General features: G+C 42.2%; 1 protein-coding gene and 1 pseudogene across 1 annotated transcript; one reads left to right on the forward strand and one right to left on the reverse strand.

Moving 5' to 3' along the window:
• The first annotated feature begins 2,480 nt into the window (after positions 1-2,480).
• On the forward strand, positions 2,481-10,347 carry LOC115124139 (post-GPI attachment to proteins factor 2-like; annotated as a pseudogene).
• A 4,057-nt stretch (positions 10,348-14,404) lies between these two features.
• Positions 14,405-17,516, reverse strand: LOC115124141 (rho-related GTP-binding protein RhoG-like). The gene is made up of 2 exons (XM_029653513.2): positions 17,387-17,516; positions 14,405-16,284 (listed from the first exon to the last, which is right to left on the reverse strand). Exon 2 carries the CDS (start codon positions 16,256-16,258, stop codon positions 15,683-15,685), a length of 576 nt encoding a protein of 191 aa, XP_029509373.1. The 5' UTR covers positions 16,259-16,284; positions 17,387-17,516; the 3' UTR covers positions 14,405-15,682.
• Positions 17,517-18,123: the final 607 nt, after the last annotated feature.

Genomic DNA, 18,123 nt, shown 5'->3' on the forward strand with positions numbered 1-18,123 from the left:
GGAATCAGAACAACCGGAGAAGCCCATCCGGAAAAAGAAGGTTCCACAATTCCATTCTCCAATATGCTTTTGAGCTGTTCATTGAGAATTGCCAGTTTGGCGGGGGACAGCCTGTAGGGACGCTGCTTAATGGGGACCTCATGCCGGGTATAGATTTTGTGTTTGAAGACGGTTGTACGGCCGAGTGTAAGAGTACAGACCTCACTGTTCATGTCCAACATCTGGGAGAGCTGCCACCTTTCATCATCCGATAGACATGCCTGTTCCACCGCTTGCTTGATGTAGAAATCAGCATCCGGTTTATTTTTGCTCTCGGATAGAAGGGGGGGTACGGCGGTAATCAGGGTGATAGTTGGGTTCTCAGACTTCACTGGTGGAACATGTTTTTATCTTTGTCTCTTTATATTTTCTCTGTCTCTGACTTGACCTTGTCCGGACTCTGCATAATGTAGCAGGCTCCAACCTGAAATCAGTGCATTACCAGGTTGAAATGGATGAGGCTGGGAATAGTCAGAGTGTAGCCGATAGGAGGGTTCGGACATAGAGATGGTCAGTCCACTGAAGAACAGGAAGTCTAGGCCAAGGACTACAGCAAATGCAAGGCTTGAATCTGCAAGTATTGCCACAGGAAGGTTAATAGTCTCACCATGCAGTTTTATTATTATACTAATCCAGCCCAAGGGGGTGGTAGGTTCTCCATTGGCCAAGTAGAATGGTCCCTCCTCCCATGTTCGTAGCTCCTCATGAGGTAATGCCATGTTCTGCCACAGGGCCTCTTGCATCAGGGTGTAAGATGCCCCTGTGTCGATTATGGCCTTCCCTCTCCAGTTCCTAACAGTCAGAGGAACCAATAGTTGTTGCGGAATAGGAATAAGACCACTAGCTGTGCTGTCTAAAGGCTTCATGGTGGGCATTAAGGCTGACCCAATTGTATGCAAGTCACCACGCCTGTGTAGACTTTCAGTCTTCGGTCCTTTCTGACCTTTTCCTGAATCCTGATGCTGGACATAGAGCGGGCAAGAATCTGGAGGATGTTGGACTTTACACCTCCAACACATAACTGGACTTTTGTCCTGGATCTTGGGTACAAATATCTGAGACGGTTTAGCCCCAGGAGAGTTATGGGTATACTGGGATGAGGGAACAGTGTTTTTAGTTTGGAGGTGGTGCTTCCAGTCCTTCTCAAACTGAGTCCCAAGACGCACCAGATCATCCACATTTTGCACACGTTCTCGAAGTTGACTAGCAAGGCGGGGAACCATGTTCTTAAGAAGGAGTTTGACCATCTCCTGCTCAGTAATGTCAGCCTTCCATCTCCTACATAGAACTCGATAGGAGAAGGCAAAGTCCCGTATTGGCTCTGCTTCACCCTGGACTCTGTTACGAACACGTTCCGCCAGTTCATCCCCATAGTCCTCTGAAAGGAAGGCTAAGAGGAATATTTTTTGAAACTCCTCCCAGGTTGACACATGTTCACGGGCTATTTCCCACCAGTCTCTTGCTGTACCATGGAGAACACTGCGGAGGGTGGCAAGATCCTCCAAGTCAGTAAGGGGCCGGATAGAAAGAAAATCATTACACTTAGATAAGAAAAACAGTGGATCAACATCATCTTCTGGACTGCCAAAAGTGGGGAAAATTTGTTTTATAGGGAGGGAGCGCTCTAGAGGAGACATGACAGTGGCAGCGGGAGTTCTGTTGTTTAACAGTATCTTCAGAGGGTTTTTTGCAGTGCTACCTGTTCCTATTCCATTACTGGCCAAGCCAGTGGCAGAGGTAAAACCTGAGGGAGGTGCAGAAGATTTGTCCAGAAGGGAAAAGCACTGCATTACCTCCTGGTGCAGCCCTTCCAGTTGAAGGTCTGTGGCCTTCTGTGCCTTTTCCATCTCATTAACGGTGTCCTTTTGAGTCTGTTCAATCAAAAATCGTAGTTCCCCTGTGAGAGAGTTCTTCATGTCCTCCATAACTTCCTTCAGATAAGAACACACTCCCTTCACAACAGAGGCTGACTCCTCTGCTCTCTGTTTTTGTTCCTCCTCAAGAAAGATTATGACTTGATGATGGTTAGTTTCCATTTGTGTTTTGAACCGGTGCAGTTTTCCTTGAATATCCTGCTTCAGAGAATCTTGTAAATATTTCTGTCTCTGAACAATTTGTTGTTGGTTTTCCACCATTTGACAGGGAAGGTAATCCAACCTCCTCTGCACATCTGTCTGATGAGCCTCCACACATTCACTGAGTTTGCGAATGGCATTCTCCTGCATTGTCAAACTATGATTGGTGTGTGTCCATTGATGTTCCAGTTGTCCAGTGATCACAGAGACACCTCTCCCAGTCTCTCTGGACAGGGTAACCGGAAGGGTTTGAGGGGAGGGTAATGGTGGAGATGTTATAGGTGAGCCAGAAGCCTGGGGATTAGGGGCAGTGCTATCCAACTCCATTAGTTCATCGAGTCCTTCCACAATGAAAGAATCCCGAACATGATTACCGTCAGGTGTGTCCACATTCACACAGTATGGGGTTCCAACAAAAGACATGATTCAACCTTGTGTGGATGGTGTCATGGGTGTTTCTCTTCAAGTCCCTGTTCGCTCTTTAACCATTTAACCAATCCTAAAACTTTCAAAACTGGTTGTTCATCTCACACATTTTTACATAAATGTTTCAAACATTCAAATTTCAATAGCTCCTTGGTCATGTGACCTACTGACTTCAAACAAGGTTCAGAATGTCCACACAGTGGGCCTAGACATTGCACACCCTTTAGTTTGTCCATTTTCATCTCAAGCAATTTCACATGAATTTTCAATGTTTTTCAATGTTTCTAATTTCAATAGCTCCTTGGTCATGCTACTGACTTCAAACAAGGTTCAGAATATCCACTGACTACCCTTCTATATTGCACACCCTTTAATTTGTCCATTTTCATCTCACACGTTTTTACATCAATTTTTTAAACTTTCTCATTTCAATAGCTCCTTGGTCATGTGACCTACTGACTTCAAACACAGTTCAGAATGTACACTCAGTGGGCCTACACATTGCACAACCTTAGTCTGCCCATTTTCATCTCACACGTTTTTACATGAATTTCCTTGTTCTTCCCCCCTGAAGGAAATTGTCACTCACACACCTATTCACTAGGGCCTTCTCCTTGGGGCCTTTCTGACCTCCAGGCAGGCCCCCATTGACCTGGCGACCTCTGACTCCTGGCCTCTAGACCTACAATCCCTGCCTGCCCTTTCCCTGGGCCTGAGAGTATATAGCTTACTCCCTGGAGCTACATACCTCCAGGCCTCCACACCTACTCTCCCTACCTGGTCAACACCCCTCTCCTTTGGCCTTAGAGTATAGTTTACTCCCTGAAATTACTAAGATGTCTATAGTTCTGCTATCAGGATCCACGTGCACCTGGTAACACGTAACAGGCTCTGTACGTGTGGAAATTCGAAACAGGCTTTGTGCACCTTTTAATCCGAAACAGGCTCTGTGCACCTTTTAATCCGAAACAGGCTCTGTGCTTGGATCAAGGGCTGACTTTCAATAGATCGCAGTGAGTGAGCTGCTCTGCGACATACGAAACCCTGACCCAGAATCAGGACGTCTACGAGTGATTTAGCACCAGTTCCCCCACAAACATCCGGTGTGCATCAGGAGAGGGGCAGCAACTCATCCAGCCACACCCCAACCCAGCCACGAACGGCCCTACTCTCCTGCCAAAAGAGGCAGGCTATCCCGGGCCAACTGAAGATATGGTATTTTTACGTTTAGGGGGGGTTATGATTTATCATTCACCTCCTGTGTTGTGGGCACCGTCAGTCTGCCACTGCTTGGCATATTTACCTGCATCTTCATCTCCTCCGTGTTTCATTTCCAAGACTCCACTTACACTCTTTAACAAGATAATCAATCATGTCCCTGTTATTAAAAACTTAGCATGCAAATACATAGTCTGACTCTCTTCTTGTTTTTGTTTTAGTTTCCCAATGATCTACGTTCAGCTAGTGCCTCCATAAGCCTGAGCCCAGATTGCCATATCTGGCTTTTCTGCATTGGCCTGCACTCTGCTCTCAGGTTCCTGATGGCAGTGGCATATTTTAACTTCTATATATAAGGGCCTCTTCTCAACAAGGTTCCTAGAGTGGCTGCTCAGCTGCCTCAACTTTATCTGTGCCATCACTGAGAACTTTGGCCTCTTGCTGCTCACCTACGTGTCATCCAATGTGACGTACCGGGAGTGACCTTTGATAATTAGTCCGCTGAAAATAAGTAGGCATAAGGCCTCCCCTACAGCAGTGGTTCCCAACCAGGGGACCTATCCACAGGAGGTACTTGAGAAAACTAACGAGACCATAGGCCTACACATCAGGGGTACTCTGGAGAGAGCAACATTTAGTTGGTGGAACAGTAAACAAAAAGGTTAGGAACCACTGCCCTGCAACATACTATGCTGCTCATTTACATGGATTAATTTGCTGCATGATATACAATTAGGATTTTGAAAAAACGACAGAATTCCTGTTTCTTGCTGTTATAAATAGGGCCCTGAGTTTTTCCGGATACATGGCCCGACTAGGAAAAACTATGGACCCTAGTTATAAACCATAAAACCTGTATCAGTGACTGTTATGACTAATACAGTTGTACAGTATGCTTTAAGCTTTTATGCCCTTCTTTGTCCCATAAGGAAGGTTTGTCCTGTTCATTGCCAGTTATCCACCTGGTGTTAACTTCTCAGCTGTGACTGGTTATAAAGAAGTGCTCACTGATTCCTGAGGTAAGGCATCGTTCCTTCCCTTCAGCCCTGTACTTGACCAGAAAATGTAGAAAGTGAATGAAAGACAGAAATGTAAAGTGAAGATAGTTGTTCATTCAACTGAATGACGAAGTGAACTAGCTCTAAAATTGCAGGTTGTGCTCATTTGGTGGTATGATGCAGTTTCCTGGTGAAGCAGACAGTATAGTAAAGGTCCTCTGTTAGTAGAGGGGCTTTTGGTGACTTAATTGTCTGCAATGTCGACAAAGTTGACACTAGAGCCCTCTAGAGTGGCAAAGTGGGTGGGGTTATATCCTTCCTGTTTGGCCCTGTCCGGGGGTGTCCTCGGGTTGGGGCCACAGTGTCTCCTGACCCCTCCTGTCTCAGCCTCCAGTATTTATGCTGCATTAGTTTATGTGTCGGGGGGTTAGGGTCAGTTTGTTATATCTGGAGTACTTCTCCTGTCCTATTCGGTGTCCTGTGTGAATCTAAGTGTGCGTTCTCTAATTCTCTCCTTCTCTCTTTCTTTCTCTCTCTCGGAGGACCTGAGCCCTAGGACCATGCCCCAGGACTACCTGACATGATGACTCCTTGCTGTCCCCAGTCCACCTGGCCATGCTGCTGCTCCAGTTTCAACTGGCCTGGGCCCTAGGACCATGTCCCAGGACTACCTGACATGATGACTCCTTGCTGTCCCCAGTCCACCTGGCCATGCTGCTGCTCCAGTTTCAACTGTTCTGCCTTACTATTATTCAACCATGCTGGTCATTTATGAACATTTGAACATCTTGGCCACGTTCTGTTATAATCTCCACCCGGCACAGCCAGAAGAGGACTGGCCACCCCACATATGCTCTCTAATTCTCTCTTTCTTTCTCTCTCTCTCGGAGGACCTGAGCCCTAGGACCGTGCCCCAGGACTACCTGACATGATGACTCCTTGCTGTCCCCAGTCCACCTGACTGTGCTGCTGCTCCAGTTTCAACTGTTCTGCCTTATTATTATTCGACCATGCTGGTCATTTATGAACATTTGAACATCTTGGTCATGTTCTGTTATAATCTCTACCCGGCACAGCCAGAAGAGGACTGGCCACCCCACATAGCCTGGTTCCTCTCTAGGTTTCTTCCTAGGTTTTGGCCTTTCTAGGGAGTTTTTCCTAGCCACCGTGCTTTTACACCTGCATTGTTTGCTGTTTGGGGTTTTAGGCTGGGTTTCTGTACAGCACTTTGAGATATCAGCTGATGTACGAAGGGCTATATAAATAAATTTGATTTGATTTGATTTAGAGTAAAAAACAATTGCTGCAGCCTAATGAAACTGCATTGTCAAGTGCAGTTCAAAGATTAAAATGTTTTTTCTCGACTCCTCGCGTCTTCTCTTCCATCCACGCCTCATCTCCTTTTAAAAAAAGTCAAAGGTAAACGAGGAGAGGAGAAAATGTGGAAACAAATGCACTTGTATGAAATGAAACTCTCCTCCACTAGCACATCATTTGCAAATGACATTTACAGGGGTGGAATCCAAAAATTATTTAGCTAGTTGTGTGTGACATTTTACAGGTAAAACAGTAAGAAGTGTATCATTTTTAAATGTTTGTTTCTTCTTTGAGAAAACAACAGCTGATTCAAGGGGGGTGTGGAGGATTTCGAAACACTTTGCACTACACATGAGTATCCTCGACTGTAGGAGGCAATTGAGGAGAAGAGAGGAGCAAACTCTTCCCGTTCACCTATTAACAAATTGACACTCTTAAACATGGTGACTACCTATCAATTTGCGGGTCATGGAAGAGAGGAGGACGGAGGAGTCGAAGAGAGACGACAGACTTTTACCTAATTGAGAAGCTCCCTGTTTCCTTTCCTTACACTCATACTGATGCAGACTACTGCCAATCTATTGTATTTAGCAATGTCAATCGTTTTAGATAAAAAAAAAATACAATCTTTATTTATAGAATCTCTCATTTTCAGTTTCTTACTATATTGTTGATAGACTTGGACAACTGTTATTCTGTGTTAGGACTCTAGGAGAAAGAGCAGCATTTTTATCCCAACCAGATCAGTGGTACAGGGCGTTTACTGAGGGCCTGTTGAGTCAGACTTGGAAGAAGCCCCTGGCTGTGTTCACCCTGTCAGGACCTGGGCCTCTGTCCTGGAGGAACAGCTGTTTCCGGACTCAGTCTGGGGCTGTGACCAACACACCCCTCCACACCACACACAATTCACTAGGAGTGTAGAGTGTCATGTTCACCAAACGTGCACACACACACATTGTAGCAAGCACAAAGACATTAACCTTGCTCGCACTTGGCTTGCACTCTTACACTGACACATATTTATGGCATATAGAATAACATTCCACTCCTTGCCACTCGTTGATATTGCCAAAGAGATTGTCCTTTCTGCCATCTTCAAATATGAACATTCTATCATTAATGAGCTCGAGGTGAACAGATGAGGTGATCCTGTTTGATAACCCTCACAGCTATCCCCCAATGCAAATATTACACCTCATAACTAACTTAATTTTCAAACTTAATACATACTGCAATTCCAAACACAAAACCTATTTGCTTTGATTTTAAGCATCAAAATACAAAAACTTGCCTAGCTAACAGCTAAATGTTTGTTTTTGATTCTAATTATATTTTTTTCTAGGATCCACATGTGTCATGGAAAATATGAATGTTAATTCCAACAAACAATAAGCAACTCTGCTGAAATCCAGTTTCATTGCGCACTCTTGGTCGTCACTAGTTACCACAGCCACAAAGTCATAACTCTACTATTCTCTGCTTAAAATATGATTTTAAACCTAACCCTGACATTAATCACACTGATGACCGTATGCCTAACCCTAACCTTAAATTAAGACTCAAAGCATATTTTTCTTTTAATTCATTTTTACGCTGTAGCCAATTTTGACTTTGTGGCTGTGTTAACTAGTGGACTATGGCAATTACATGTCGTGGCAAGGAGTGGAATGTTAGCTAAAAAGACTGGTACCCATAAGGGCTGCTGGATATAGTTTGGAGATGACACGCCTCATACAGAAGTATTAGGCTGCCACTACTGTATGTCATACATGTTTTATGGGCAAATGCCATTGGATAATAGTTTGATATAGAGCTTGTAATCGTTTTTCATGATAACCTACTGTGGCCATCTTAGGGTAGGACCAGTAAATCATGTTGCTTGAGACACAGTGATCTGCAATATAAATAGTATTTGTGGAAGGATGTGGCAGAAACTGTTTTTACAGCAGCTGCAATGTGTTACTTGATGTCTCATCTCAACAGTTTCTCAGAGGGCTTAATTAAGCAGGTTCATTGTGTTCCTCATCAAGTAATACTAGCTAAATTAAATGTTTTAATTCTTCAAGTTATAAAGTAGGAAATTAAAATTGCATAGTACAATCACACTGTAGTTGAGTCTAGCAAAAAACAAGCCATCAGGTCAAAGGAATTATCTGTAGAGCTCCAAGACAGGATTTTGTCGCGGCACAGATCTGGGGAAGGGTACCAAAACATGTCAAATCAAATCAAATTGTATTGGTTACATAGCAGATGTTAATGCGAGCGTAGCGAAATTCTTGTGTTTCTAGTTCCGACAGTGCAGTAATATCTAACAAGTAATCTCACAATTCCCCAACATCTACCTAATACAAACAAATCTGAAGAGGTGAATGAGAATATGTACATTTAAATATATGGATTAGCGATGGCCGAGTGGCATAGGCAAGGTGCAATAGATGGTATAAAATACAGTATATAAGTAATGTAAGATATGTAAACATTATTCATTATTATAGCTAACATCAGACACAGATGAAGACCTGGCTAGCCACTATAGCTAACATCAGACACAGATGAAGACCTGGCTAGCCACTATAGCTAACATCAGACACAGATGAAGACCTGGCTAGCCACTATAGCTAACATCAGACACAGATGAAGACCTGGCTAGCCACTATAGCTAACATCAGACACAGATGAAGACCTGGCTAGCCACTATAGCTAACACCAGACACAGATGAAGACCTGGCTAGCCACTATAGCTAACATCAGACACAGATGACGACCTGGCTAGCCACTATAGCTAACACCAGACACAGATGAAGACCTGGCTAGCCACTATAGCTAACACCAGACACAGATGAAGACCTGGCTAGCCACTATAGCTAACATCAGACACAGATGAAGACCTGGCTAGCCACTATAGCTAACATCAGACACAGATGAAGACCTGGCTAGCCACTATAGCTAACATCAGACACAGATGAAGACCTGGCTAGCCAGTAACTAGCTAACATCAGACACAGATGACGACCTGGCTAGCCACTATAGCTAACATCAGACACAGATGAAGACCTGGCTAGCCACTATAGCTAACATCAGACACAGATGAAGACCTGGCTAGCCAGTAACTAGCTAACATCAGACACAGATGAAGAACTGGCTAGCCACTATAGCTAACACCAGACACAGATGAAGACCTGGCTAGCCACTATAGCTAACATCAGACACAGATGAAGACCTGGCTAGCCACTATAGCTAACATCAGACACAGATGAAGACCTGGCTAGCCACTATAGCTAACATCAAACACAGATGAAATGGGAAACATATCAGCATCTTTGCCATAGATGGATAGGGCAAACTTTTAATTATATTTGCTGACATTCTACAGTCACATTTTGGCACCAGTAGACTAGTTATCTAGCTATATAAACCACGCCCCTCTGCAAACACACCTTCTCCGATGCTGGTTACAAGGGGGTCACTTTTTAAATTAGGTAACAGAATATCATGTTACCATTGGTGTATTACAATGAGAGGTAAGGTGATGTCACCTTGTTCCCTTAATAATGAATCCAAGTGTTTGACATGGGGGATGGGGCCAGTAACTTTATGATCATACTTTGGTGATCATACTTTGAACTGGTTTCCTTCAAACATCATCCAATTTCTTGACAAAGATTATTTAATAAGCATTAGATACAAAATCCTATTTTGCTTTTACATTTTTTGTTCAAGTGTTAGTCTCCTGTCTTTCCTAACCTCTACAGGCTACACTTTTTTCACCCTCTTCGAGTATTGTGTGGTGTTCTCCAACATGGCCTTCCACCTAACAGCCTTCTGGGACTTTAAGAGCAGAGAGATGGTGGTCATCTCCCAGAGGAGTGCAAATACTTGGGACTGGGCAACAGAGGGTCAGGTGAAAGGGGTTCAACCACTCAGGACAAACCTAGCAGAGATGACACTGTCACTGAGGAGGAGGAGCAGGAAGAGAGCACCTTCTCCCATGTATTTACATGACGGTGGATGTCATAACTGTAAATAATAATTGTATTTATCTGGACTGCAACCTATAATTCAATCCCACTGTACGAACATGTTGATAATGTTGATATTTAACATACTATATGATAAATGACACACTTAGAGTGCTCTATGATCTGGGACAGTGGGGCCACTTCGACTTGATCAACTTGACTTATGAGTATGTCCATATGTAGTCATGCTCACATGTCTATTACTTGTCACTTGTGAAATTTCAGATTTTATTTTATGCCTCTCCTGTGAAGTAGTGAAATGCGATATACACCTAGCTTTTTGAAACGGGCCACAAATGCTGACTGTTGCCAATGATGTGATCTGAAGAGTGTCTTCAGATCTTTGTAGAAAAGAGTTTTACCTGCAACTGTGGACAAATGCAAATATGATATTGTATACTGAACAAAAATATAAACATGACATGCAACAATTTCAAAGAGTTTACTGAGTTACAGTTCATATTGTAACGGCGTTCTTCGTTTGTGGAAGAAAGAGAGTCGGACCGAAATGCAGCGTGTAGGTTACTCATGACTTTAATGAAAGAATACGTAACGATACATGAAAATACTGAGAGTACAAAACAACAAACGGACCGTGAAACTAATTACAGCCTATCTGGTGACTACAACACAGAGACAGGACAATCACCCACGAAATACAACGCGAACTCAGGCTACCTAAATACGGTTCCCAATCCGAGACAACGAGAAGCACCTGACTCTTAATTGAGAACCGCCTCAGGCAGCCCAGCCTAACAACACCCCTACTCAACCGCAATCCCAACTATACAAACCCCAATACGAAAACAACATATAAACCCATGTCACACCCTGGCCTACCCAAACATATAACAAAAACACAAAATACCATGACCAAGGCGTGACACATATAAGGAAATCAGTCAATTGAAATAAATTCATTAGGCCCAAATCTATGGATTTCACATGACTGGGCAGGGGCGCAGCCGTGGGTTGGTCTGGGAGGGCATAGGCCCACCCACATTGGAGCCAGGCCCACCAACTGGAGAGCCAGGCCCAGCCAATGAGAATACATTTTTCCCCACAGAAGGGCTTTATTACAGACATAAATAATCCTCAGTTTCTTCAGCTGTCCAGGTGGCTGGTCTCAGACGATCCCGCAGGTGAAGGAGCCGGATGTGGAGGTCCTGGGTTGGCGTGGTTACATGTGGTCTACTGTTGTGAAGCCAGTTGGAATTACTGCCAAATTCTCTAAAATGACATTGGAGGCGGCTTATGGTAGGGAAATTAATATTAAATTATCTGGCAACAGCTCTGGTGGATATTTCTGCTGTCAGCATGGCAATTGCACACTCCCTCAACTTCAGACATCTGTGGCATTGTGTCGTGTGACAACACTGCACATTTTGGAGTGGCCTTTTACTGTCCCCAGCACAAGATGCACCTGTGTAATGATCATTCTGTTTAATCAGCTCCTTGATATACCACACCTGTCAAGTGGATAGATTATCTTGGCAAAGGAGAAATTCTCACTAACAGGGATAGAAACAAATTTGTTCACAACATTTGAGAGAAATAAGCTTTTTGTGCATATGGAACCTTTCTGGGATCTTTTATTTCAGCTCATGTTGCATTTATATTTTTGTTCAGTTTATATTCTCAGGCAGAGAGAGACATCTTAACCTCTAGTGACACCCCATCCGTGAACGGGACCGTTGTCATCATCTGACACTAATTAGCATAACGCAACGGACATAAATCTTCCTAGAAAATCTTCCTATTCATGAAAATCACAAGTGAAATATATTGGAACACAGCTTAGCCTTTTGTTAATCACCCTGTCATCTCAGATTTTCAAAATATGCTTAACAGCCAAAGCTAGACAAGCATTTGTGTAAGTTTATCGATAGCCTAGCATAGCATTATGGCTTGCTAAAAGCAGGCAACCTTGTCGCGAAAATCAGAAAAGCAATCAAATTAAATCGTTTACCTTTGAACTTCGGATGTTTTCACTCACGAGACTCCCAGGTAGATAGCCAAAGTTCATTTTTCCCAAAATATTATTTTTGTAGGCGAAATAGCTCCGTTTGTTCTTCACGTTTGGCTGAGAAATCGACCGAAAATGCCAAAAAATATTCAAAATTAGCTCCATAATATCGACAGAAACATGGCAAACGTTGTTTATAATCAATCCTCAAGGTGTTTTTCAAATATCTATATTCGATAATATATCAACCGGGACAATTGGTTTCTCAGTAGAAGCGATTGGAATAATGGCTACCTCTGTATTTTACGCGAGATTTTCTCTGGGAGCATCAGGTGACCACTTGCGCAATGAAGCCGCCTACGGGTCTTCTTCAACATAAATGGTAAAACTACCTCAATGCTGTAGACACGTTGGGGAATACGTAGAAAGTGTAATCTGGTTGATAGGGCATTCACAGCTCAATAGGGACGCATCGGAACGCAGGCCTTTCAAAAGATGAGTCACTTCCGGATTGGATTTTTCTCAGGCTTTCGCCTGTAACATCAGTTCTGTTATACTCACAGACAATATTTTTACAGTTTTGGAAACTTTAGAGTGTTTTCTATCCTAAGCTGTCAATTATATGCATATTCTAGCATCTTGTCCTGACAAAATATCCTGTTTAATATGGGAACGTTATTTTTCCAAAAATGAAAATACTGCCCCCTAGTACCAACAGGTTTTAAATGTAATAATAGCCTAATAGTGATTTTCTTTTTGCGTAAACATTTAGCTTTATTAAACAATTATTTCGGAAATGTTGAGTTCCACCATTACATGCTTAGTGAGTGAGTCAGTCAGTCAGTGAGGTCCACAACCTAAATTAAGGAAGTTACAAATAAATGTTCTTCCTCATTTGTAGAGAGAGAGAGAGAGAGAGAGAGAGAGAGAGAGAGAGAGAGAGAGACTAGTAGATTGGGGTGTTGTATACAGTTACAATATATACTGTACTAAAACAGTAAGGAGATCTATGTCCCTCTACTGTTCTCACACAAAGAGTTGTCTGTGTATCCAGCACCCAGAGCAGAGGCCTTATTTCACTGTCAAATGAGTCCAGTGGCCTGAAGTATGGGAGAGGACAGTGATGTTTGGGCATCACATGAAAATACATCTTTCACAACTCTGTAACAGCCAGCTGGATAATTTCACTTCCATTCTCAGGCAAATCAGGGACTTCATCATTGTTCAGCAGCTGGTTCTATCACATCCCATGCCTCCCTTGGAAAGGTATTGGTATTCTTGAAGTATCAATTTAATTTTATGCATTGATCAATGGGATTGTTTCTTTCAATTTGAGACACATTTATTTGATGTTGCTTATGATAAGAATAAAGATATGTCACATTAATCTACACTACAGTTTGTACACAATTTCCATCTCTCATTTATAACAGTAGATGTAATAATAATCATTTGGTGGGTGCTTATATTTGTCCTATTCCACACATGTACGAGTATGTATTAATAAGCATGTGTGAATTGGAAATGTGTTTTTTGCATATCCGAACTCTCCCTGAGAAACCCTCGGAGAGTGGAGTCACAGCCAGACCTTCTCAACATAGTTACACAACCTTAAAACCCCAACATAACAAAATAGATGGCAAGCTATGGACTTTCAGAGGGAAGTTACAACCAGGTTCCCTTTTTTGATCTCTCTCTCTCTCTCTCAAACACACACTGACTAATGACCGCAATAGGAAAATCAGCCTATGCATTTCTTATCAAAGACCTCTCTGCATTTCCTCTTTTGTGTCCAGTATTCAACACAATCAGACAGAGTAGACGAGCACTAACTTGGTGGCTTGATAGTCACACACAGCACACAAAACAACTGATGGTGTAGAAAACCTTCTCCTATGTTAGCTTAAAACAAATAATGTTTTAAACCCACTATACAGTACATTGTAAAACAGATATAATGGGAGAATTGGTATGTAGCCCTTTCCTGCAGTCAAATTACATAGTGGCTTCATGGGTGGAATGATATTAATATTTTTCATAATTAATAAACATTATTTTTTTATTTAAGTTGCCATTATTTTAAAAAAGCACCCGAAAATCCGGTGTTTCTACAGTATGTCAAACGGTTTTGTTATATTTCAGTCTTCTGTGATGTATATAACGTTTAAAATAGGTTGCAAACTCAAAATTGAATACATTTCAACTCTATATCGGACATGGTACAGGCGTCTTCTTTTTTTAAGCCCGTAGGTCTATACTTTTGTTTCAAAGTAGATTTGTTTAAGACTACTAAGAAACATTGTGTGATCCTGTTTTCGCCCACTGCAGTAAATTAAATTCCTGATATTATCTTTTTACACGTGCATTATTTAATTATTTTTGTAAAGGCCATACATGTCCAAATTTGACAGTTATTCAAACACAGATACATGAGAGAATGTATCTCCCATCAAATCTCAGGCTTTGTTTGTCAATTGCTTTAAAGGAAGAGGGCAAAATAATGGATATACAAAAGCAAGGATTCGGACAGACAAAGTTTGAGCAAGGCCCTTCTCGCCGACCTAACATTGGGTCAGTTTTGAAGCATGCATCTTGAGCCAATGCCTCAAAGATCCCCTTTTTTCTTAATGAAGTCTTGATATCACAGTGTTTGTTAATGGCAGTACAACAAAAACATATTTCACAATAAAATCAACTCCAATGGTTTACACACATTCAATTAATTAATATTGTTCTATTGGATATGCATCTGTGATAGTATCTCTACTGCCTTTACAATAGCACACAGGGTTTCATACTGCCTTAATAATAGCACACTGTCTTTATAGCACACAAAGCCTGCATTTTCTATGGTAGAGTAGGTCAGGGCGTGACTAGGGGTTTTAGTCTAGTTTATTATTGATATGTGGGGTTCTAGGTTTAATTTTCTATGTTGGTGTTTGTATATGATTCCCAATTAGAGGCAGCTGGTAATCGTTGTCTCTAATTGGGGATCATACTTAAGTGGCATTTTTCCACCTGTGGGTTATGGGATATTGTTTATGTTTCTGTGTTTTGACTTAATGCACATAGCATCTCGTTGGTCACGTTTCGTTGTTTGTGTCTTTATTTGTTTCATTCTAGGTTTTTCACTTTAATAAATTATGTGGAAACCATATCGCGCTGCAGCTTGGTCCAACCATTATTACGACGATCGTGACACACACAGGGTTTCCTACTGCCTTTACAATAGCACACAGAGTTTCTACTGCCTTTATAATAGCACACAGGGTTTCCTACTGCCTTTACAATAGCACACAGGGTTTCCTACTGCCTTTACAATAGCACACAGAGTTTCTACTGCCTTTATAATAGCACACAGGGTTTCCTACTGCCTTTACAATAGCACACAGGGTTTCCTACTGCCTTTACAATAGCACACAGGGTTTCTACTGGCTTTATAATAGCACACAGGGTTTCCTACTGCCTTTACAATAGCACACAGGGTTTCCTACTGCCTTTACAATAGCACACAGGGTTTCCTACTGCCTTTACAATAGCACACATGGTTTCCTACTGCCTTTACAATTAGCACACAGGGTTTCCTACTGCCTTCATAATAGCACACAGGGTTTCATACTGCCTTTATAATAGCACACAAGGTTTCTTGGTGGCGACAGGTTGTGGGTTGAGAAAGGCTCGCACACCCTCAGCGAACACTTCTTTGATTCCATCTTGGTTGAGGGCAGAGCATTCGAGGTACTTGATGGCTTGGATCTGCCTGGCCAGGGCGGTGCCCTGCTGTTGGGTGATGGTCATCTGGTTCTGATCCTTTAGCTTCTTCAACACCTCCGGGTCATTACGCAGGTCCTTCTTGGTGCCCACCAGCAGAATGGGCGTATTGGGACAGTGGTGGGTGACCTCTGGGTGCCACTTGTGCTTGATGTTCTCAAAGGAGGGGGGGCTGGCAATGGAGAAGCAGATGACAAACACGTTGGTCTGAGGGTAGGAGAGGGTGCGCAGGCGGTCGTACTCCTCCTGGCCTGCTGTGTCCCACAGGTTGAGGCTAATAGTCCTGCTGTCCACAGTCACCTGGGCGCTGTAGTTGTCAAACACAGTGGGGATGTACTCCTTGGGGAAGGCGTTGGTGGTGTAGGAGATGAGGAGGCAGGTCTTCCCCACTGCACCGTCTCCTACCACCACACACTTGATGCTCTGCATTCTGGCCCCTTCACTGTCTCAGACACCTGGACATGAGAAACACAGAGAGAAATGCACTTTATGCTACAATGTTCAGATGCATTTACACCAAAAGAGACACTGGCTAGGGCCCAACAAATGTAAACTGTTGAAAAGTACGGTTTGTGGTTTAAATTGCTCTGACACTTTATCAGATATGAACATCACTTTCACGCCCTAGATATCACAGTACAGTTTGACACTTTCTATTCATATCCGTCTTTGTTGATCTATTTTCTTTCATTTCGACTTGAAAATAATGTTTATCTGTGGGCCTACTTCATTTATAGTTACAGCACAGAAGGCCTATGTTCCCCATGAATACAAGTGAGAAAACCCAAACTACAAAATATGGGTGGAGACTGGATAGTATGAAATACATGCAGTAATTGTAATTCATTGTGAGAGAGGAGAGCTGGACTCTTCCCACTACTCTCTGAGAATGTTGGAGAAAATGTGAATATAGCTCAACCCAGCCTACAGGGACCTGAGACTGGGAGCACTGAAATGTACTGCTCTGCACACTGACTGGGGATACTATTTCAAATCCAATAAACCTTTGTATTCATATCACCACTACCACATACCATTGGCCTATACACTGAATATCTATGATAGATGCATTTCACAGTGTAGGCCATCAACAAGGCCATAGCGTTCTGATCACATTTTCTTCTAATATAATTCACCTAGATTATTAGGCTACAATTAAGAAAAGCGCTGTGTAAGTAGGGTATAATAGTACCCCTGAAATTAGAAAATATTTCAACATGAATTACAGTGAATGTTCTTCACCACCATCATCATCATTTCATAGAAAAAGAGCCAAATATAACCACTAGAGACAGATATAACTTTGAGCAGGCTAAATGAAACACAAAATAACTGTCACAAATAAGTATTACAATAGTGGATTTTAACATTGCTTGCCTATGGTAGGCCTGTTTTGATATAGAATAGCGCCTTTGGAAATTATAACAGCAGTAGGCTACCTCACTTTATGTTGCGTCACTCAAGTGCTTCCGTAAGACTGTGTTCTCAGCCTACATATCTATTATACAGTAGTAGCATATAAAAAACATGCAAAGGTTAAAAACAAGTCAGACTCACCAAACATACTATCTTCAGTGGCAGGGTTTGTATGAACATATAGCCTACAATCTGTCTGAGAGCGTCACAGTAGTCAAGCAAAGTGTTGCTGTAGTGGAGGAAGTGTGAGTGTTCGCTGAACAGGAAGCTGCTCGAGCAATAATAGCACTGTGAGGAAGTTTGTCTTCTCACCATGACAGCCTGAGCTATTGTTTTAAATAAACGTTGCTGGTAGAATATTAAACAGCATTTTTACATACAATTGTTACCCAATGAATTACCTTATTTGACATTCAAATGTACAGAATAAGAATAACCACATAGTCGTTAGAGGCCCATTGCAGTCTAAATGAGTCTTTCCTGTGTGTGGTATCATCTTGTACAACAGCTGATGAAACTAACACTGCAAACATGTGATTTTTTCTTATCAGTGTTATTCCTGATAATAGTTGCTGGTTGAAAATACAATCTACACAGGACCTTCTAATCAGCAGGTTTGCATGGGTGGGGATTTCTACTTGCCTTAGTGACATCTCCAGTCTGTAAATTGGTTAATAGACAAGAGTTCCAGAGAATTTTTTTGTTGCTAAAAAGCTATTTTTTAAAACATTTTTACGGTGAACTATTACAGTAAGGTGCTTAATTGTTACCCAGAAATAATTTTATATTGATATACATGTGGTTGCATTGGGCATTTAAACTGAGCATTCGAGGAAGTATCATTCATCAGCTTATGATATATTATCAGATCAAGGTGT

The sequence above is a fragment of the Oncorhynchus nerka genome, linkage group LG11, assembly GCF_034236695.1.
Source record: "Oncorhynchus nerka isolate Pitt River linkage group LG11, Oner_Uvic_2.0, whole genome shotgun sequence".
NCBI lineage: Eukaryota > Metazoa > Chordata > Actinopteri > Salmoniformes > Salmonidae > Oncorhynchus > Oncorhynchus nerka.

Excerpts from the sequence above, each read along its gene's own strand:
- LOC115124141 (XM_029653513.2), bottom strand. The coding sequence starts at position 16,258 with ATGCAGAGCATCAAGTGTGTGGTGGTAGGAGACGGTGCAGTGGGGAAG.